At 38.6% G+C, this 23,028-nt stretch overlaps 3 protein-coding genes across 4 annotated transcripts; 1 reads left to right on the top strand and 2 right to left on the bottom strand.

Moving 5' to 3' along the window:
- Positions 1–530: 530 nt before the first annotated feature.
- On the bottom strand, positions 531–8,685 carry LOC118056312 (uncharacterized). Its single transcript, XM_035068487.1, has 6 exons — positions 7,290–8,685; positions 6,590–6,949; positions 4,862–6,395; positions 3,730–4,690; positions 1,479–1,637; positions 531–722 (listed from the first exon to the last, which is right to left on the bottom strand). The coding sequence occupies exons 1-6, from the start codon at positions 8,683–8,685 to the stop codon at positions 531–533; spliced, it is 4,602 nt and encodes a 1,533-aa protein (XP_034924378.1).
- Positions 8,686–10,552: 1,867 nt separating this feature from the next.
- LOC118056296 (nibrin homolog) lies at positions 10,553–20,111 on the top strand. 2 transcript variants are annotated; one of them, XR_004688789.2, is made up of 13 exons: positions 10,553–10,709; positions 10,880–10,933; positions 11,091–11,340; positions 11,552–11,640; positions 12,660–12,790; positions 13,299–13,345; positions 13,453–13,561; positions 15,012–15,098; positions 16,543–16,714; positions 18,340–18,698; positions 19,122–19,183; positions 19,421–19,501; positions 19,630–20,111. XR_004688789.2 is itself a non-coding variant. In XM_035068471.2 (13 exons), exons 1-13 carry the CDS (start codon positions 10,673–10,675, stop codon positions 19,681–19,683), a joined length of 1,554 nt encoding a protein of 517 aa, XP_034924362.1. In that variant the 5' UTR covers positions 10,554–10,672; the 3' UTR covers positions 19,684–20,111. The 2 variants fall into 2 exon arrangements, 1 of the variants encoding a protein (XP_034924362.1); XM_035068471.2 differs by having other exon boundaries at positions 10,554–10,709; positions 19,399–19,501.
- A 1,871-nt stretch (positions 20,112–21,982) lies between these two features.
- Positions 21,983–23,028, bottom strand: LOC118056295 (NDR1/HIN1-like protein 6). Its single transcript, XM_035068470.2, has one exon. It carries the CDS (start codon positions 22,897–22,899, stop codon positions 22,078–22,080), a length of 822 nt encoding a protein of 273 aa, XP_034924361.1. The 5' UTR covers positions 22,900–23,028; the 3' UTR covers positions 21,983–22,077.

Raw genomic sequence — 23,028 nt, 5'->3', positions numbered from 1 at the left:
CCCTAAAAACCTAAAACCCAAACCCCTAAACCCTAAACCCTAAACCCTAAACCCTAACCCTAAACCCTAAAAACTAAACCCTAAAAACCCAAACCCTAAACCCTAAAACCCTAAACCCTAAACCCCTAAACCCTAAACCCTAAACCCTAAACCCTTAAAACCCTAAAACCCTAAACCCTAAACCCTAAAACCCTAAACCCAAACCCCAAACCCCAAACCCCAAACCCCAAACCCCAAACCCCAAACCCCAAACCCCAAACCCCAAACCCTAAAACCCTAAACCCTAAAAACCAAAACCCTAAACCCTAAACCCTAAACCCTAAACCCTAAACTTTTTTTTTGAATAAAAGTTAAGTTGTATAGATCCAAAAAAAGTACATGATACGAGAGGTATACCCCAAGTATTACAAAGGACCTAGAAGGTCAACAAAAAGGAAACAAGCTTGTACATCGAAAGAAAACATACAAAGCAGCATAAACCGTTGAAACGGTTGGTACAGAAATAATCAAAACTCAAGTAAGATCATCGCTCAACTAGAAGGTAAAAAGGATGGTGCCACACGATGAGTAGTATCCTTCTTCTTTTTCCTCCTAGTAACAAGTGTAAATCCAGTGTCATCACATCCAACAGAATGTGCAGCAGAAGATTCTGGAGGACGTGCTCGAGATGGTGTCATCTTAGGTAAATATGTGGGAGGTACCTGAGATGAAGAACTGGTTTTCTGAAGAAGATTGGCAAAAGCCATTTGCTTACTAGTAGTACACATAGGCAACTCTAGAGGCGTTGTCCGAAACATGGTTGTTTGTGGACAGTGGAGGAGTTATCGGGTTAAAACATCCAACCAAGATCAAGACGGCTTCAGCTAGACTCTCATCTAAGGAAATCAGAGGCTTGACTCATCTGAATCTGTTCTCATCTGAACAATCTGTATCTGCTCTCTCCTGAGGAAATCTGATTCTTCAGAGGACATCTCATCTGTGTTTTGTGGCTAGATAGGTAATGGCTTTACCTTTACCCTGATATGACTAGTTAGAGGCATCACCGTTAAGCTGCTTATCATCTGTGTTAGAGGCATGTGAGTCATTACCTTTAATCCTGATGACTAGGAGAGGCATTCACTGTTATCCTGCTTATCAGCTGAAGGCTGACATGAGTGGGACCAAAAAACATGGCATTTTTCACATCTCTTCGGCTTCCATTCATAGTTCACATGAACTTCTCTGATAGTATTGGAAGAACTCAAGTTCAAAAATTTGTGGACAAATGGTAGAGAATGCATCTACCTTCAACACACAACCGCGCGTAGTCTAGGCGCTTACATTCCAAGTGTCAAACTCATCACTAAGAGAGTGGTTGGCCCACCATTACTGGCTACCTCCACTTAAAACCCTCCTTTGTCCATATAAGGAAAAGGTAGATCATTATATCCGAATCCATACTGGAAGTTTGGTGATCTTTGTTCATGTCGAAGACAAACCCAGAATGCCATTTCTGAAGAATAATAGCTTTCCCACCAAAACATCCAAGGACCATTTTCAATGACCTTTTGAAGCTCATCTTCTGTTTTGAAACGAAACATTGTAAATCCATTGGCCAAGGATGTCACATCCTCAAGGGCCAAAACCTCTTCCATATCCTGTGAGCAATTGAATTCATAGCAGAAATAAGGAAGCTTAAAAACCAGGAAAAAAAACCGACTAGGCAACGATGCCACACCGTAGAAGACTTCTCCCATAGTCCCCTAGTCATTTTGAGACGAGAGCCAACCGGCTTACGAGGGATGGGGTCAAGAGTGCATCGAGTATTTAGAGTCGGTAACTCTAATCTTATCGGCCAAAAACCCGAGGGGGAGTGGGTCGGGTAGAGGTTGGGGAGGCTGTGTTTTGGGTGTTTGGTGTTGGTTTGTGGGATGTTTAGTAGTTGAGGGGGTGGTGTTGGCTTTGGTGTTTGGGTTTTCGGAATGGAAGCCATGGCAGATTTTGGCATAGCTTCAGCAAACAATTAATCCACAACCATTTTCAATCAATCGCAATCCCAACGGTTTCAAATGTAGACACAGATGTTATGTATAACATATTCACAAATCAGCATGTTCAACGGTTCGATCTCCAACAGATATCAATTTTTACTGAAACTGACCTGAGATTGACGACCTTCAGTTGAACATGTAGAAATCGTTGTTGGAGGCTTTATTTCTAATCTCCACCGTTCAGAATGAGTATCCCAACCAGACGCATCACATATCCAAAAATCAGCTTGATCCAACGGTGGAAAAAGGAGAAATATGCCGGCGGCTGTGACTGTTCCGGGAAGGATTTTTCCCGAAATCTTCAAAAGGCTAGCTTTCACAGGCGGAAACAAATATGGACAATCCCTCTGGTCAGTATGTAGGCAATATAGATGTTAATAACATACCAGAAAATAGGCTTAATCCAACGGTAGAACAAGGAGAAATCGGCCGGCGACTCTGACAGCTCTTGGGGGGTTTCCAGAAAATTTCAAAAACATTCAAATGGTCAGATTTCTTCAACGGCGGCAGCTATCGACGATCCCTCCGGTCAGAATGTAGACAATAGTTCAGTGCACAACATAACCAAATCCTGGCTTGATCCAACGGTGGTCGCCGGAGATATGGCTGTCGGAGCACCGCCCCTTTGTATCTTTCCTCTCTAACCTCTCTCTAGCTTCTCTCTCTAGAAAAGCACAAATGAACCCCCCTAAACCCTAAACCCTAAACCCTAAACCCTAAACCCTAAACCCTAAAACCCTAAAACCCTAAACCCTAAACCCTAAACCCTAAACCCTTAAACCCTAAAACCCTAAAACCCTAAACCCTAAAAACCCTAAACCCTAAACCCTAAACCCTAAACCCTAAACCCTAAACCCTAAACCTAAACCCTAAACCCCAAAACCCAAACCCCAAAACCCCAAACCCCAAACCCCAAACCCCAAACCCCAAAACCCCAAACCCCAAACCCCAAACCCAAACCCTAAACCCTAAACCCTAAACTCTAAACCCTAACCCTAAACCCTAAACCCTAAACCCAAAACCCAAAACCCTAAACCCTAAAAACCCTAAACCCTAAACCCTAAAACCCTAAACCCTAAACCCTAAACCCTAAACCCCAAACCCTAAACTTTTTTTGTAAATATTAAGATGTATATAAAAGATGGAAGATTCTCTACATAGCTACGAGGGGCATACCCCAAATGAAAATAAAGAAATAAGCTGATTGCAAGCAGCTAGCAAAAATAACGAAAGAACAATGTAAAGAAAATAAGTCTCTTGGGCTACAAGCCCCATCCGAAGAAAGCAAAATGCAGCAGCAAACCGAGGGCTCAAGGCCCTATCCGAAGGAAGCAAAACCAATGGAAATATGGAAATATGGCTCTCTGCAGCAGCAAACCGTGGGTTGGTGGCCCCAACCTTTGAATAATTTGCATGGCATCTACGTGAACAGGGGTAAAAAATTAAATGCCATAAAGCTAAGAGGAAGAAACTCCAGCGCTGCCTTGGCTTTGTGCATTGTTGCTGCTGCATATCATGCGTTTGTAAGATTCCAAATGCTTTTGAAAATCGCTGGAATCTGCATGTGGTCCTTGTTCATCAAGCATGCCCTGATGATCTCAAAAGCTTCATCCCTAAGCTCCTGTGAAGTCCTGTAAATTTGTTTGAAAATTCTATTGTTTCTTTCATACCATATATAGTATACTGCTGTTGAGAGTACCAGCCGGGCGAGGATGTGAGTGAACTTCTTTTTCCTGAAGGTGGAAGCTGCCCACTGTAGAAGACTTTGCCACGTTGTATATGGCCATGAGAAGAGGGTTTTGGCTGAAAGATATCCCCAGACGCCGGCTGAGTAGGTGCACTGGAAAAAGAGGTGGTCATGTGTCTCTGTCTGCTGACCACAAAGAATGCATGTTGAGCTGTTAGTGATCCGGTGGGAGAGGAGCCTGTCCATGGTGTATAGCCGGTCCATTGAGGCAATCCATAGAATGAAGGCATGGCGGGGGGTATGCCCTGGGAACCATATAAGGTGGTACTTGGAGTCCTTCGGCCTAGCCTCCCTTAGCAATTCCCATGCAGAGTCAGTTGTAAATATGCCGGATGAATTCCCCTGCCATATGCATTTGTCCGCCTGCTGTATCTGAGGGTGGATGCTGATGGAGTTCCAGATTAGTTGAAGGTTCTGGTGACATGGTGGAGGAGCCAAGCAGCCGTTTGTGATGATATCCGAAACCTTGGCATTCCATGGTAGCTCCGGGGTTGACAGAAGTCTGAAGGGCAGGATGTCACATAGTCTTCTTCCATTCGGCAGCCAATAGTCCATCCATAAGAAGGTGGACATGCCATTTCCAATGAGAGGGACGAACAGTCCTTGACACCAAGACCGGCTGTGAAGAATTTTCCTCCAAGACCATGAGGAAGAAGAGGGAGTGTTTATATACCAGAAACAACGTCCCCTTAGTAGGACCGATTTCACCCATGCAACCCAAATGGAGGTATCCTCTGTTAGCAGCCTCCAGATATGCTTCAATGTGGCTGCTTTATTCCAAGTTTTTATGTTTTTAATCCCCAGCCCGCCTTCATCTAGGGGGTAACATAACGTGGACCAAGCCACTTTTGCTCCAGTGTGAGAGAGGGAGGTACCTTTCCATAGGAATGCAGCTAGGGAGCTCTCAATCTTCCTGATAATTGAGTTCGGCAGTATAAACATGCTTGACTAGTAGACTTGCATGGAGAAGAGGGTTGACTTGATCAGCTGGAGCCGGCCTGCATAGGTGAGGGACGCTGATGTCCATAGCTTTATCCTTGAGATGATCCTTTCAACAAGTTAGAGGCAATTGTGGTGTGTCAGCCGTGAGCTGATCATGGGAACACCAAGGTAATTTACTGGCAGTGTCCCTTGTTTAAATCCTAAACAGTTGACTATGGCAGTCCTGAGGTCCTCCTTAACTCCGGATAAAAACACCAAGCTTTTGTCATGGTTTATAGTCAGCCCTGAGATACAAGAGAAACTATCCAAAGCATCCCTGATAATGTTTACTGACGCAAGGGTTGCTTTACAAAACAGCATGAGGTCGTCGACAAAGCTTAGATTGATGATAGAATTTTGTTTGCATCTCCAATGGAACCGAAACTGTGGGTTTAAAGAGGCTAGCTTCAGCGTTCCCCCCAAGCCTTCCATTGCCAGAACAAAGAGATAGGGGGAGAGGGGGTCACCTTGACGGAGCCCCCTGCTAGATTGGAAGAACCCGTGTAATTCCCCATTGAGGCTGACCGAGAAGTAAGCTGAGGAGATACAAGTGTGGATCCAGCCAATCATTTTCCCAGGGATGCCTATAGCTTGCAGAGCCTGTAGAATATAGTCCCAGCTAATTGTGTCGAAAGCCTTCCTCAAGTCCACCTTCAGAGCACATCTAGCCGGTCCTCTCCCCAGGTGGTATCTGTGCATGAGTTCCTGGGTGAGCAATATGTTGTCTGAGATTTGTCTACCCAGGACAAAGGCTGCTTGAGAAGGGCCTATTACATCGGGCAGAATAGTCTTCAGCCTTGTAGCTAAGAGTTTTGAAATACACTTGTACAGGACGTTGCAGCATGATATTGGTCGATAATCATTCATGCAAGCTGGGTTCTCAATCTTAGGCACCAGGGCAATTCTGGTTGCATTGATGCATCGTGGGAGGGAGCCTCGGTCAAAGAAAAATTGAATTGCTGCAATAAAATCTATTCTGATAATCTCCCAGGCTTGTTTAAAGAAGTAGGCAGTGAAACCATCCGGCCCTGGAGCCTTGCTATCCGGGATGGAGAACAACGCCATTTTTATTTCTTCTTCTGTGATCGGCTGGATGAGGTGTGGAATGCTTGTGGATGGAATAGCATTAGGATATAGCCTGGGGATGTTAGCTTCTGGAGCAGGAGTAGGGGCTGTCAGGAGCTGTTGAAAATATTTAACTGCCATGGTTCCCAGCTTTTCCTTATCATGTACCTGGTTGCCTGCCTCATCAGTTAGCACATGAACTGCATTCCTAGTTTGTCTATGGACGAGTGATCTATGAAAAAATTTGGTGTTCTTATCACCAAGTTGCAGCCACTGAATCCTAGATCTCTGTTTATAAATTGCCTCCTCATCCTGACAAAGTTGGTTGTAAGCTCTTGCACAGTTCCTTTCTGATGCTGCCAAAACCTCTGAGGCTGGGAATTCATCAAGAGCCATTTGAGCTAGGTTCCAGTTAGATTGAGCTTCGGTAACCCTGCGTGATATATGGCTTGTGGTGTGTCTGTGGAGAGTTCTGAGGCCAGCTTTTAGAAGACGAAGCTTGGTTGTGAAGCTGTACATAGGGTTGCCCATGACTGGATGCTGCCAAGTTGCTCTAACAAGCTCCAAAAAATCTTCCCGATCAGCCCAAATATTCAGGAACTTGAAAGGGGAAATGGGGGGGGTTTGTAACTATTAAGATCCATTATCATAGCACTATGGTCTGATAAGTCTCGGGGGAGAAATTTTGAATGTGTTGCCGGCCAAGTGGAGAGGAATGATGGATTGCAGAATATCCAGTCCAGCTTTTTCAAAATTGTATGCTCACCTTGCTGACCATTATGCCAAGAGAATTTAGGTCCTATGAATGGAACTTGGATCAGCTCAGTGTCTTGAATACAATTGCTGAACTCCTGATGATGGCCATACCAATGCATATCCCCCCCTGACCGGTCAGAAGGCTTTAATATAGCGTTAAAGTCTCCCAGCAATGCCCAAGGTGAGGAGGCAAACGCTGGGGCTTGATGAAGCATATAATCCCATAGCAATCTTCTCCCAGCTGGAGTATTAAGCCCATATACTACCGTGATCTTAAAAGATTCTTTGGTGGACAGTGTGGATACTTCACAGGTAACCCATTGATCAGAATAATGCATGCAAGAGAGACTGAAAATTGTAGGATCCCACCCTATCAGAATTCGGCATGTGGGGGAAGCAGTGATATTAGATACAAAATTCCAAGAGTGCAAATTAAGGCCTGCAGAGACTGCATTCAAGTTGGGGCCAGCTATCTTGGTTTCTAGCAAGCCGACTATGCCTAGCTTGGATTTAAAAATCCATTCTCTAATAGTTTTTTGTTTTTTGGGGCTATTAAGTCCCCATGTGTTCCAGCATCCTATCTTAATCATAAAAATATATACAGGTGATACTCAAAGGACATAACCAGTGGGGTTATTGGCCTTTGGCCAGTTTCAGCTTCTTCCCTTTCTTTTTCCCTGCTTGCTTAGTGAAGGGGGAGAGAGGGTTACCTCTGGGGAGCGACGAAGTCTCCTTGTAGCTATCCTTAGCTGATGTGGATGCTTCACTAGCACTGGCACTCTTCAGGGTTGCCATTTTGTTCTCCATACAGTTAGCAAAACCTGTGATGAGAAGTTGGTTTTCTTCAACAGAGTGTGGATCATGAATTGAGTCTGTGTCTGAAGCCTCATCCTCAGTGTCATCACCCCGGTTGCTTCCTGTTATAGCCAAGATGTTACTGCATAGTCCCACTGGTTGCTTTGGTTGCTGCTCCAAAGATTGTTGGGACCTTCTGCTATCAACAGATGCCTTCCCCACCGGTTGCCTAACCCCACTGGTTTTGGACACAGCTATGAAGCCTTCCCCACTCTCAATTGTTTTGGTGATAAAACCAGTATTGCCTTTCACTTTCACTTGGCCACCAATTTGTTTCCTGCCAGGCCCGTCTATTACTTCAATATTGTTGCTAGTGGTGCACTCAAGCACCCCTTTTCCCTCTTTGCTAGCAGGGTACACTGTAGCCTCATCATTTGTTTTCCTGTTAGTTACTGATACCGTGGGGATGCCATCAGAAATGTTTCCCGGTGCTCTGTCTGAGTTTTTTCCTTTTGTGCAAACATGGCCAAAAAGGTTGCATTTGTCACACCTCGGCGGCTTCCACTCATATTCCACCTGTATTAATATAGGGTCTGCTGAGAGGGAGCTTTCAATCTCAAATTGGTGAATGAAAGGTAATGCAGCATCGGCCTCCACACATACTCTAGCATAGTCTAGGCGAGTGCAATTGTATGTTTGTTCATCACAGGAGAGAGGCCTTCCCACCATACTCGCAACTAAGCTTAATCCATTCTTTGACCACAAGGGAAAGGGCAGACCATGCAATCGGATCCAAACTGGAAGTTTGGATATTTTGTTTTTATCAAACACAAAGTGGGGGTGCCATTGTTGTAAAATGATAGTTTTGCCTCCAAACATCCAAGGGCCTTGATTTAGCACTTCCTGCATCTCAAGTTCAGTGTGAAATCTGAATAGCATAAAGCCATTTGTCGTTGTCATGACATTTTCCAATCCCTTGTTCCTCCAAACTCTAGATGCAATAGTGTTCACCGCATGGTATGGCATTCTAAAGCCAGGGAAAAAACCAACCATGCATCTGTTCCATTTCCCTGTGGTGTCTAAAAGGATATCTTCAGGTATAATTAGTCTGGCTCCAGCAGTCTGTCTAGGGATACCATCTAAAGAAAACCTTGTACTTGAGTGGTCTGTGACTCTAACTCTTTCTGCCCAGGAGGTGGGATTGGGTTTTTTTTGTGTAAGTGTGGGGTGTTGTTTTTCCGCATCTTGAATTTGTTGGTTACTAGTTGTTGGGACAGTGTGTGGTGCGGTGGGATTGTTGGACGAAGCCATTTCAAGCAAAGAGATGAAACAGGGGTTGGCGGGTGACAGGGAAAAAAAGGATAAGAAATCAAAGAACCAGAACTCTAGATTGGTAGATTAATTCTAAAATCACAACGGTCAGTATTTAGTAGGGGGGTTGGTGAATAACATACCTGAAAATGGAGCTGATCCAACGGTGACCGGAGGTGATAACTCTCCGGCAGCTCAGTCTCTCTCTAATCTCCAATTCCAGACCTTCTCTCACTTCCTCCCTCCTTAAACCCTCCCTCCCCCAAACCCTAAACCCTAAACCCCTAAACCCTAAACCCTAAACCCCAAACCCGAAAACCCAAACCCCAAACCCCAAACCCCAAACCCCAAACCCCAATCCCTAAACCCGAAACCCTAAACCCTAAATCCCAAACCCCAATCCCTAAACCCGAAACCCTAAACCCTAAATCCCAAACCCTAAACCCTAAAAACCCTAAAAAACCCCAAACCCCAAACTCCAAACCCCAAACCCCAAACCCCAAACCCTAAACCCTAACCCCTAAACCCGAAACCCTAAACCCTAAAAAACCCTAAACCCTAAACCCTAAAACCCTAAACCCTAAACCCTAAAACCCCAAACCCAAACCCCGAACCCTGAACCCGAAAACCTGAACCCCAATACCCTAAACTCCAATACCCTAAACCCTAAACCCCAATACCCTCAACCCTAAAAACCCTATACCCTAAACCCTAAAAACCCTAAACCCTAAAAACCATGAACCCTCAACCCCAAACCCTAAACCCCAAATTGTAAACCCCAAACTCTAATCCCTAATCCCTAAACCCAAACCCCACACCCCAATACCCTAAACCATAAACCCTGGACCAGAAACCTCTAACCCCAAACCCTCAACCCTAAACCTTAAACCCTAAACCCTAAAACAAAACCCAAACTCAAACCCTAAACGCGTGAAACTACAAAAGCCAACTAGTAGTCAAATCACGTTGTACGCTCTGCCTCCTGTAAATACGTTTTAGGTGATGACAAAAAAAGAAAAAAGAAAAAAGCTTTGCAGCTTTATGCCTTTTTTTCTTTTTGTTGGCAGTGAATGAATAATAAGATTTGTTCAAAAGTGTTTATTAAGAATATGCATTTACTTATAACTAAAGACTACAAATCAGGTGCAGTTACTAAGTGTCGAGCAACAATCGGATTTTCTGGTTAGATTTCCTGTCGATTAAAAGGCTTCAAATTTATAACTAAACCCAAACAGAATTGAGATTCAGTTTATGAAATCGAAAAAATCAGGGTTTTTTTTTAAAAAACCAAAAAAACTGAATTAAGATTTCGTAGCTATTTACTAACAGTATTTCTAAGCTTGGATCTCAGGTCTATCATTGTTAATCTGGGTAGTTATTTACTGTTCTTTTCCCTTGTGCAGTATAAACTCAAGGACAGGTTGCAGAGATTGTTTCCGTAAAAGAATTTTGTTATTTTCCCATGTCTATCATTGCTGACCATATGCTTGTTAGAAAGTATGCACTTCATGCTCTTGTTAAGATATTCATTTCCGCATTTCTGCTGACGAAATGGGAACATTAACGCTCGTTTGATTTTGGGGAGATCAATAGTTTGTTTTTAATGAATTTTCAAGGTTCTTACCATTTTAGAAGAGGTTTGAATAGTTCAACCAAATTTTAATTTTATTTTATTTTTAATTTATGCGATGTAGTTAAAGAGTAGAAATAACAACAACAACAACAATCAAGACTAATGGATGGGCTATGGAGTGAGAGCAGAAGAAAAGAAAGATAAATCGAAAGCAGGCCGGAAAAAGAGAAAATGCACGCTAAATCTCATGGGTCATGATGACCCAAGTGACAGTCCTATTTAGCCCAAATTCAAATATATGTTAGCCTTCTGGCTTCTGCTCATGTCGAGTGTAGACACTGTAGAGCAGAGAGCGAAAGCGAAATAAAAATCGTAGAAAGAAAGCTGCTGCTGCTTCATAAGATCAGAATCAGAATGGTGTGGGGTCTTTTTCCGGTCGATCCTCTTTCAGGTCAGTTTTACATCTCATTCTTCTTTTTCTTTTTTAATATTTCAGTTTGGCTGGGAAATTACTTAATTAATTAGTTAGAATTTATCATGTCTCTTTGTTTCTCAACCCCTCTCTCTATACACACACTCAACTCAGCTGATTGTTTGTCTACTTCACATGGAAATTGGCAGGTGAAGACAAATATTATATCTTTACAAAAGGTGTCTACAAAGTTGGCCGAAAAGGTAATTTTGTTATTAATATTGTTTGGGATTACTGCACTGTAATTTAATTCCTTGATTGATCGATTGCTTGAGGCTTAGGACTTTACCACACCTGAGCTACTCTAGTTATGCTGATACCCAATTCGCCTGAAATAATCCAAAATTATCCTTGTTCTAGGTTGTGATGTAATTATTTGCAAAGACAAAGGTGTTTCTCGAATCCATGCAGAAGTAGTTGTTGATGAAATGATTTCAATGGATCATCCTCTGCACATGAAATCTGACCTACCCTCCCGAATTCTGATTAGAGATTGCTCCAAGTATGGAACATACATTAACAAGGAAAAGGTACATAAGTTCCTAAATAAAGAAACATTTTTAAAAGATGGAGATGTGGTTTCCTTTGGAACTGGTACTGCCGTCTACAGGTAAAATTAAGTCTTTTCCATGTTCGGCCTTTTGGTTTTTGCATGTTTGACATTTTCATCAGATATAATTCTTAAAACAGTAACAGTACTTAGATTAACTCTGGATGGTCAGTCTTAGAGCAATTTGTAAAGTAGATTAAGACCATAAGACATTAAAAAACTTCGTCTTCATCTCCAATTTAACTATTGTCATGCAACTAAAATCTGGCAGGTTCTGTTTTGTTCCACTCGTATTTTTCGTCTACTGTTCCGAGTCCTTTCAAGTGGATCAGCTTCTTCGAGACAAAGTCTCATCAATTGGTAAGTTAGAGAAACAACTTAGCTACCTATAAAATCTCCATGTATATTTGCTTTTATATTATTGAGTTGATCTACTTTTTGCCCTCCATTTGGTTTGGTTACATGTGCTTCAGATTGCAACATCTGTGGCTTATGCAACCTATATTTTTCTTCCCTAGCCTACATTTTGCCATTAATATATGATTACAATTGACAGGAATGAAATTTTGTATTCTGACCAAAGCACAAGGCACATCTTTGTGATAATATTGGTCATAAAGCCATCACTGATAATTGCTGTATTTCTCATGTGACTGGCGGTGATGTGCAATTAATGTGTTTTGAGAATTATTGAGCTTCATTTTCTATAAAAAACTGATATACACTGCAAACCTTCTGATCTAAACTATGACAGCTATTGATATGTTGAAAGAACCTGTGGTAGTTGGTTGGCAGGGTTATTAGTCATGCTATTCTTCCTATGCAACTCAGGGAAGCATTCCATACACCCAATCCTGTCTAGTTTGGGATTAAAAATTAGTTGAGTGGACCTTCTTATGCAAATTAGTGTTGGTAGTGGTAGTGGTAGTGGTAGTGGGTGCCAGGTGTGTCAGTTACCATGATTGGGTTTGCAGTGCACTTAGAATCAAGAAATCAGAGATTTGATCCCTCTTTTAGTGTGGAATTTGGTTAACTTTCAATTGAACAGTGTAGATACAGCATGTTTGTGAATTGCAAAAGACAATGAAGAGAAGAAAGGTAATGGCTGGTGGTAACTACGGGTCTCATTGCTTTATTAACCAATCATGTTGTCTCCCTGCAGTTTTAATGCTGCCAGTTTTTTTAGAGCATAAATGGTATTGTTACACCATCACATTTTTTTAGAAGCTCGCCATTTTTTCTTTCTTTGGAAGTGATGCTTGCTCTTAAACCAAGCAGCTTTTTGAGCTAGTTTAGTGGATTCTACAATTTACTTGAAAGTCATTTGCTGTTGCAAGATATTATAGTCGTCCTCAAGTTAGCATGCTGTCTTTTTATAGGTGCTTGCATTACCTACAATTTGAGTGAAGAGTGCACACATGTTCTTGCTGATGAGCTCATGCCAGTTCAAGAAGATCTTGTTGATGCTATTGTGTCTAAGAAACCTATTGTTCTCAGGAGTTGGGTTGAGGTACTAGTTTAATATCCCTTGCTTCTTATTTAGGGTTTAATAGTAGCTGATGTTCAAGTGAAAACCTTTTGAGCGCTAATTTTGAATGTTAACTAACAACTTTACTTTGATAAATGGAGGTTTGGAAGGGAATTGTGACTTTTGCAAACCCTCACTTGACACTTCCTCATTGCTTGTTTTCCTTTGTTTTTTGATTTTGGACGAAACTAAAACAGAATAGAGGAGTATTGTAATGAATTTATCTTTTCATGAGAATGATTGAAAATGGTTAGGATACACCATGGTGTTGCCAGAGCTGCTGCATTAACTGGGAGTGATTATGGATCCTTTTGGTGCATAAAATGTTAAGTTGTAAATAATAGCTATGTTTTCCATGGAACATTTGGGAATGGTTAAACAAGTCATATTTGGTGATACTAGAGGGGCAACAGTAAAATGCAAAAGTATTTATCTAACCGACAATATTTATTTATGTCTGTACAATCACTAATTACTGTATTATGATTAGTTGGTTGCAGAAAAAAGGATTGGATTAGAAATTCCTAGCTGGAGCTCGTAAGTATCATTTCAGTCATGGTTATACCGATTTCTTAACGCTTATCTGCAGTTCCTTTTATATATTCTGATGAAGCTAATAAAATACATTATACCTTTTCCCTCAGCTATATTCCAACAATGACAGTGGAAGGAGTATCAGTCAAAGTTGCAGCATCAGGAACTCGTGCTAAGTGTTTGGAAGGATTCACCTGTTTACTGGAATCAATAAATATGGTAATAAATTGGATCTGGTTGACTAGCTCTACTTGAAAAACCCAGGATTTTCTCCAGTAATTACAAAATTTTTCTATCACTTCTGATTCCCTTGGGGAATCAAAGTACTGTAACCTTCTGACACTCTTGCATTGAATCGTGATATTTCAATTTTCAATGTGTACTTAACTTTAAAGTTGCCGTGTCTTAGACTTTGATATTTGATAAAAGCTTCAACTGACCCGTCATAACATTTGTAATCTCTGTTGACATGAATGGAGGACTTGCCAAAATACACTGTTCTTATCTTTGCTATCAAAGACAACAATGACATGCCAGCCAGAACCCTACTTCTCAGACTACTGTCTTTTCTTTTCTTCTTTAAGTTATAATATTGAAATTTAACTGCTTGTCTTTATCAGCTTAGTATTCTTATGTGCCTAATATCTTTGCGTGTGCATAACCACCCATGGACTTATTTAGCTTGTGTTGATTCAAAGATCTATGATGCCTACACCAAAATATTTTTCTCTTCAATTTGCCTCACCTTCCTTATTATATCTTAAGCACCTTCATTCATGGATCATGTTTGGATGGTCCAAAAAATGAGGGTTTCATTGATGTTTTACATCTCTATAACTGGATGTGAATACATGGCTTTGAGTATTGTGATTGTAGCGTTCAATACGCTATTGCTTTTGCACAATGGAAAGATGGTTTTGTCTATCCAATTGTTCATTATACTGTTGCCTTTGCCCACAGGGAGATGGTTCATTAATTGTCTGTGCAATCTAGGTTAATAATTTAGCTGCATGTCACACTTTGATTGTCAAGATGTATATGGAGCCATCTCATTTCAAAAATGAAGGTAAGCGTGTGGGAGAGTTTCAGAAAGAATTTTTTTTTTTGGATGTTCCAATTTAGGATTAACTGAAACTCGAAAGGTGCAAGGTTTTGTTTGTACCATGAGGCTTATGGTTTTTGGGGCTTATTCCAAAAAAAAAAACAAGGCACCACTGGTTTTGTTCTTTGTGATAGACGGAGAAGTTTTTGCTTCTTCTATTTTTTATCTCAAAGAATAAAGAAAGTTAAACTGATCATGGAGGGGAGTGTCTGGTCATTTTTCTTAACTGTTGTTGAAGATGACAGTGAGTTTGGGTTAAGAACAGGATGGATAGCTGCAGTTTCCCATTTTGGCTGATGGAGGAGGGCATGATATGATAGTGATCAGGCTATGGATGTGGTTGAATAAGATTAAGGTAGAGAGATGAGCTATTCATCCACTGATCCATTCACATTGTTTGTCCTAGGGCGATTGTTCCAATCTCTTTGTTATAGCGTGAATATTTAATTGGTAGTTTGATTCCTGTTTGGAAGCTTAGTTGTTTGCTGACAATATTTGTAAGCTTAGATCTGAAGTCTTATCATTATAAATCTGGGTAGTTATTTATTGTTATTTTCCGTTGTGCAGTACAAGTTCAAGGACAGGTTGCAGTCTCTGTTGGAAGTATGCGGTGCAAAGATTGTTTTTGTAGAAGAATTCTGTTCAAATGCCAAAGTATGCAATTCATGCTCTTGTTAAGATCTGCATCTTTGCTGATAAAATGGGAACTTTATCACTTGTTTGATTTTGGGGAGATGAACAGTACATTTTTTAAATGAAATTTCAATATTCTCACCGGTTAAAAACTTTATTATAACTCATTTGATTCCGGGTAGATGAGTAGTATTTTTTTTTTATGAAATTTCAAGATTCTTACCGGTTAAAAACTTTATATGAAGACACTTATTTTGTTCGTTTGATTTTGGGGAGATGAATAGTTTATTTTTTTTATGAAATTTCAATATTCTTACCGGTTAAAAACTTTATTATCACTTGATAGATTTCGGGGAGATGAGTAGTATATTTTTTTTTAATGAAATTTCAAGATTCTTACTGGTTAAAAACTTTATCTTAAGACTTTTATTTTGTCTTTCATTGCTGTCTGAAATTAAATTATTCTTCTTCTTTTAACTAGTAGATTTTGCTACTTTATGCTATCCATGCTGGTTGTTTGGGTTTTTCAGCCTTAATGAAAAGCTTGATTAGGGAAGTACAGAACTTGAACTCAAGGCCTGCAGACTTGCCTCTAGTGGAATGAGTATTGTTGGGCTAGATTGCCCACTGCTTTGCAAATATCTTCTTGTATTACTGTTATAAATGCTTTGTTTAGCAGTAATTGTATCATAATGACTTTTCATAATGAACACCTCTACTTTTAGAGAGAGAATATTTAATGGGGAAAGAGTGAACAGTGACATAAAAATGCCATGTCTCTTCGAGAGTTGAATTCTGTTCACTAATGTGAGATTTTTGAACTATTGATTGGGATGGCAGCACCTCATTTTTTAGGCGTTTAGGCCATTGGTGGAAACTTGTTGGACAGATATTCCTTTAGAATATATTCTAATAAGATGGGAACTTGTAGCAAAAGTTAAATGAAGCTCAATGATCCTTTGTTTAGAAAGGAACATTGTTCTTTAATCTCCACACTAGCACCCATCTTCACATGTCTGTTCATATTTACTAGTTTTTTATTTTGGATGTATCTGACACATGTCAGTGCCAGATGCTTTTACAATTTCAATGAAACACAGGTTTAGATTGGCATCGGTACCATACAATCCTGTTCCTTTTCCCCCAATCTATATTTATGGATGCCTTTGCATAGCTAAGATGTCGATACTTCATCAGAACAGTAAACTATTGATCTACGTACTTTAGATATTTTCTAATCACTGCAATGGTCAGCCTATAAAGAGAATGTGATGTTGAATGGAGCATCAATGCTTTTTGTCAAAAACCTTGCATGGGGCTTTTGTTTATCTTACAAGCAATTGTCATGTTTGACTTGTCTTATCTACTAACGTGTATTGAGTGAATAATATTTTTCCAAGTTTGGATCATGCAGAAAAAAACCATATGATCTTCTAATGCATGTTGGGTGAATATTTTCTTTCAGGGTTTGGATTGTGGGCAAGACAGTCATGTGGTATGCGTCATCCCCAGAGGATCACCAGACAAGTTTAATTTGTTCAACAAGCTGGGTTCATTGTCTAGAGTGAATGAGTTGGATCTGTTAAGAGCTGTTTTAGCTGGGCATCTAGACTTGTCTGTTTTGGTATCACCATCTGGTCAGTATCTTATTTTCCAATGTACAGTGTGCCTTGCTTTGCAATTTGCATTAGCAGTGTTACAGACAGGACTCGTAACAGCATTAAACATGGATCTACCCTCTTTCACCTTTCTAAGCACTTGTACTTGCATAATAGTTTGGTTAGTTGATCTGCATTGCAGTTCATTTTTGCTCCTTTGAGATAAAGAAATGTGTATAAACTTACTAAAATGAATTATAACTTCGTCCAAAACATGAAAGAAAATCAGAGTTGCCCAATCCTGCTGAGTGCCGGTTTAGTTGAGTAAGTTTACAAATAAAATTTCCAGCAATAATAATGGTGGTTGTGTTATGAATTTTTAGGTGTGATACATAGGTTTTCCATCTTCTAGGTGTGATTCCTTGAGAACCTACTAGTATGAAGCTAGCAGCCCTGTTAGTTTATCCCCGACTAAATTCCAAACCCTGTATCTCTTTCTCTTTACTCTAATCCCTTTAAATCCTCGATTTCCAAGCCCCAATCCACCACAAACCCCTAGTAAGATCGAAACTTCAAATCTGTCCTGCTTCAAAAACTAATCTATCTCACAAAAATTATGTCAAAGTGCACTGGTTCTTAAAAGTTCAAGCATTTCTCTAACCAGGTGCAGACAGGACTGCACAGATGACACAAAATTACTAAGTCTTGTGTCCTTCCTTCTCCTGAAACCAACAGAAGAGATCAACATTAAATCCACCCCCTTTTTTCATGGAAATAACCTAGAATCTCCACTATAATTAAAAAATTTACACCACATATCCCCTGAAGCTGGGAATGTAGAAATAAGTGACTTTCAGATGCTTCATTTTGATGATACCTAACATAACTAGTGGAATGTAAGGCCTTGCAAATTTCCAATTTGCAAAATATCTCTAGTTTTAATTTTGTTGCGCACCAATATCGAGATGATGATTGATGGCATTTAAAAATCATTTACAGTCCTAATATCAGGCATTTCAAGAATATTTAGTCATAGGCCCTGTCATCCAAACTTTTTTAAAAAAAAATAATAGTGTTGGTTTTGTGATGCAATTCCCATAATAATAAATCTAGGAAAGCAATACTACATTAGTATTGGTATCGTCACTGAGATTTTGGAATCTCTTGTTTCTAGTTTCTGGTCATTCTGGATATGCCACTGTAGTTTCATTGAAGAAGCTTACAAGTAACTTGTTGAAGGTTGAACACCATGTGTGTTATAGAGTTTCTGAGCAATTACATCGTTATGTGATTCAAAGCTAGAGAGAAGTACATGAATCTATTAGCCACTTTGAGGAATTATGCTTTGCTGTGAAAGAGCCTTAAAAATCCAGGATGTTTTTGGGATCATATTGTGGTAATGTGATACAAATCTTAATGTGTGAATGCATATTTGCTACACAGAATCCTTGCTTTCAGCAGAAGTCTTTTTTGGTTGTGAAGGCCCAATTGTTTGGGATCTATTATTTCTCTTGCTTCTTTAAAGTAATCTGTAATTCAACTTCTTTTTCCACAAATTCCTATCGTTTCCTTCAATTGTAGAAAACGTATATACATGCCTTATTTAAATTACCATTATATTACACATTTCTTTGACGTAATGCCTGCTATATGTCCTCTTGCAGTTCTTGTTTCATCATCATGCTCTACTGATGAGACAGTAGTAGCAGATTCCGAGGCAGAAGTGGAAACACCAACATCAGAGCATTTCACTGCAGATATCTCCAATGAAGAAGCGCCAAAATATGTGAACAAACTGGAAATGGCAATTGACCCTCATCTTAGATCAGAAAATAACCATGTTGTAAGCTCTGCTTACAGTATTGGTAACATGACAGCAAAACGAGAAACAGTTGATGAGGCTGAAAGTGGAAATTCTGATATTATTTATAGCCAAGATTTAATCATTAGAGATTTGAATTTACCTGCTCAAATCAGTTCGACTCCAAATAATGAAGTTTTGAATTTCAAACGCTTCAGAAAGGTGCTGGAATTTTCCCCTTTTTTACCAGTCTCATGCCTGGGAGTTCAGACTCAATTAGTTTTAGCTGGTGTATTAGAAAATCTTTGTCCAGTCATTTCTCTCCTCCATGGTTGTGATGGGAAAATATGTGGAGCTGATCAAATCCATGGTTTTAGACTGAGAAATATATTGAAGAAAGATGCCATTGAATTGGTCTCATGATGCCTTTAATTTGTGTCCTTGGGATTCAGTTCAATTGATAAATTGTTATCTGTGCATGCGCCCTTGCCATCAATTTTATGTTGAATCAATGAAAACAAATAAAAATAAATGATGCATCTGCATTTTTTTTCCTTGTTCCTTTTCTCTTATTGCGGTTTTTGTTTGGGCATGCCTGTTGACAAGACATTAAGTAAAATTATTTTGCTGTTTATCCTCTCTCAGGGTAACACTCAATCAGGGAATAGTTTCAACAATCTGATTCCATTCTCGAAATATCCATACAAGTAAGATCATGGTTACTACAGAGTAATGCTAGAGATACCATAATTGTTATTAAACTTTTTAACTAACCCATGTGGCAACCTTTTGATTGACATTATAATTTGTTCATTCAATTAAATGACGTAAGTTTGTGATTTGAGAAATTTGTGTTGTTTTAGTAAAAGTGTTACCACTTGAAATAATACTTATCATCAAGTCTTTGTTTGTTTCTTGATAGAGATTTTGACTATGGGAATCAGGATATGCTCGAGTCTGTGAAGGAAGAAAAAAGGCGAAAGCAAATGGAAGCAATTGCAGAGGACTTATTCAACACTGAAAAGGTGACTACCAAAACTTGTTTGGATGAATTGGAATGAGGGTTTAACTGTTAGAAACTGAGGTGTGTAACTTGATAAAGATAAATGGGACAAGACAATGAGAAATGCTTGCTGCTTCCTAAACTATGCAGGGAAGGCGGCGTGGAGTTGCTGGTTCTCTTCACGGACTTCTTACACGTGGCTGACAACAGGAATGAGGCTACTGTTGATCATCTTCTTCATCGTTATGCAATATCCACTAAATTTTGAGCTACCTTTTCCCTGTAGCGGTATTCTTTGGAATGAGTTTGAAACGATATGATATCTGGAGGAAAGGGGAAGGGGGCAGTATTGCCATATGTAGCAAGTTCCTTTGATGTGTGTGATATGATAACATTTCACTGGAGAATGAAGAGAGCAGTATTTGAGGGTTTGGAGCAGTAAGAACCCGATTCATTATTTCTAGACCATTTCCCTTTCTTATTTCTAAGTTGCAGTACTGGTACACACACACACACCTGATTCATTCTCACTTACAGCCATGACTTGGTGAATCAAAACCTTATGCTTCATAACCATGCCCATATGCTGTAGTGTAGCTCAAGAAATAAATGAAACTCGTTTCCTTTTTGTATTTCTTCTATTGCAACTTGATACGAAAAATATATTCCAATTTCTAATTATGCTGGTAAATTAACTAGTGCAAATTTTTTTGTGGTTAATATTTTGGAGAAATGGATCCGCATGAAAACACATCACTGGACTGTAGATAATCATGTTTAGATTTTACTAGCCATTTAATCCGTGATTTGTCACGGGTTTTGATTTTTTTTTGTTTTAAATAACTGGCTATATAGATTGTTTCAATATGTTTTTTAACATAAGAAATTCAATGTATAAATTTGAAAAACCTATACAAGTGTTTCATTAAACAAATTACCAATCGGGAAATTTTTTTATTAATAATAACCAAAAAAAAATCAATAAAATTAATAGAGAAATGTAAAATAAGATATTTAATCCTATAAAATCATTTATTCTTATATTTAATGAACTTATTTATTAAGATTAATAAAAGATATATTCACAACCTAAAAATCTCATGACTTAAAAGATAAGCATATATATATAATGCAAGGCCAAACACACCAGCAATATTATTTAAAAATAAATATTTTTTATTTTAAAAAATAAACTTCATTTGTTCAGGACAAAGAAAAAAATCTAAATGAATTAGTATCACATTTTGAAAAAAAAAAAAAAAAACTCTAAAAAAAATATTAAAAATGACATGCAAAATTCATGATCTGGATTATAAGATCGAGATAAATTTATAAAAAAAAAATAAAAATAATTACAAAATTAATATTAAAAAAAAAACAAATGCAAAGTAATAAAATTGTATGAAGCCAGATCTCTAAAAAATCAAATGTCTAAAGATGAAGTTAAGAAAAAAAAAAAATTAATTGCATAAAAGAATTAAACAAATAAAGGTGAAAAAAACATTAATTGGAGAGAAACTAAAATTTTGATTTGATACGTACACACTAGTGGGTCGTAATTTTTCTTTTCTTAAAAAAAAAAAAAAAAACTTGAGTATACAAACTATTTTGATATGTTTTTTTACACAATAGAAATTCTAAGTGTGAATCAAAAAATTTATCCAAATATCTAATATTCATCTATGTAAATAAATAATTTTTTTTGTTAATAATAATAACTAAAATAAAAACTAAAAAAATTAAGAAATTAATTTAGGCCAAGATATTTAATATCATAAAACGAGATATTTACTCGTTTGTGCTCACAAAATTCATTTATTAAAATTAATAAAAGATAAAACAATATGAAACATAGTGAATATGTATGTATGTATGTACGGCCAAACATATAAAAAATATTATTTTAAAAAAATTATTTTTGACATCAGTATATTAAAATGATCCAAAACATATAAAAAAATAATAATGTTAAGTAAAAACAAATTTAATTTTTGAAGAATGCAGTTTCAACCACATACCAAAACAAGTCTGGAAGCTTTGGTAAATTAAAATTAATTTTTTGTATACCACTGTATATAATAAAGATTTTTAATCCAAGTTCAAGCTAGCATTACAGCTTGCATAAAATAATTAGTTACTGATCGATCATGGTTTATAATTTCACCAACTATATCTTAACTTTAATTACATGTTCCAATTTCTCATTGCATCAACATTGATTTTAAAAATACTTTTGTAATTAATTATATATATTAACATTTTCAGTACTGCATGATCAACTATTTCTATTAATCATTAAATGCTAAATCTTAATTAAGGGTGAACAGTATCAAATGGAAAAGTAATGTAAAAATTTAATATATGGAGAATAAATGCAACACTCATAATAATACATAGCAATTTAAAGACATGGAGGAAAAAAATCAAATAATTATAATCCTCCAGTCTTTAATTAGGATCGGGGAAAATAGCTAAGAAAAACAGTGAAAATTAAAAGAAAAGGAAAAAAAAAAAACCTTTTGATCAATGGTCCATGGGCATAATACATGTATCTTGATCAAAATGAAATATAAATATGAAATAATTCATAAAGTTAATTTATAGCCCAAACCTAAACTTACAGCTACTATTTCTAATATTAATGGCGTTATTAGCAGCTAAGTTGTCGACATCTAGTCTGCATCTGACCCTGAACTTCACCTTCATGATCTTCAACTTGCCAAACTTGATTCTCACAGGCTGAATAACCCTGAGGTTCAAAGGAATGATTCCAGTCTGCTGCTGTTGCTGTTGCAGTGAAGTGATCAATGTAGTTGCATCATTTGTTTGTCCTGATAACAACACATTAAGCACGGTGGTGTTCCTGTGACCCTGGTAGAATCTTGGCAGCGAACCTTGACATAGATTTGTGCCCGTGTACCACACGCTTATATGGCTCCCTCCCTCATAGTAGACGCCCACTTTCTTGTTGGGATTCCTAGCCGTGATGGTGACGGCGAAGGTTGCAGTTAAGCTGGAATTGTTTGTGAGATTGAACTGGGTAATTCGCAACCGATCGATGGAGTACTTTGGGAGTTTAGGTTGGAAGACAAGGTAAAGAATTCCAGCAACAACTCCAATGAGAAGGAGGAGGAGGAAGAGAAGAGAGAGTGTCCAACACAAGAATCTGCAACAACAGCTGCTTCTCTCCTTGGGTGGTTTAGTGTGGATGACCGGGATTGTACGCTGAAAAGGAGGGTAGTGCGGGTTGTCACGAGGAAGGAGATATGCAGCTGCATCGCCTTTATCAGACTTGGAGGAGCCTCGGGGCACCAATGGAACCGTGGGAGCCTGTGGTGCCTCAGCATCTGGTTGTTGATCATCATGGGCACGACTACTCATATTGAGCGGATGAATCTTCTGATGATTTGCCATATCCATCCGTTGATAGATGGATAGTTCAAGATTTAATTTGGATGTGCAATATCTAAGTTGTGGAATTAATACGTATATATTAAAAAGGAATCAAGACTTTGGTGTTAGTGATTAGGGCATGAGACCGACGCGCAT

This window comes from Populus alba, chromosome 15 (assembly GCF_005239225.2).
Source record: "Populus alba chromosome 15, ASM523922v2, whole genome shotgun sequence".
Classification (NCBI taxonomy): domain Eukaryota; kingdom Viridiplantae; phylum Streptophyta; class Magnoliopsida; order Malpighiales; family Salicaceae; genus Populus; species Populus alba.
Note: the sequence above shows the minus strand (reverse complement) of the source record. Positions and strands in the feature narration are given on the sequence as shown.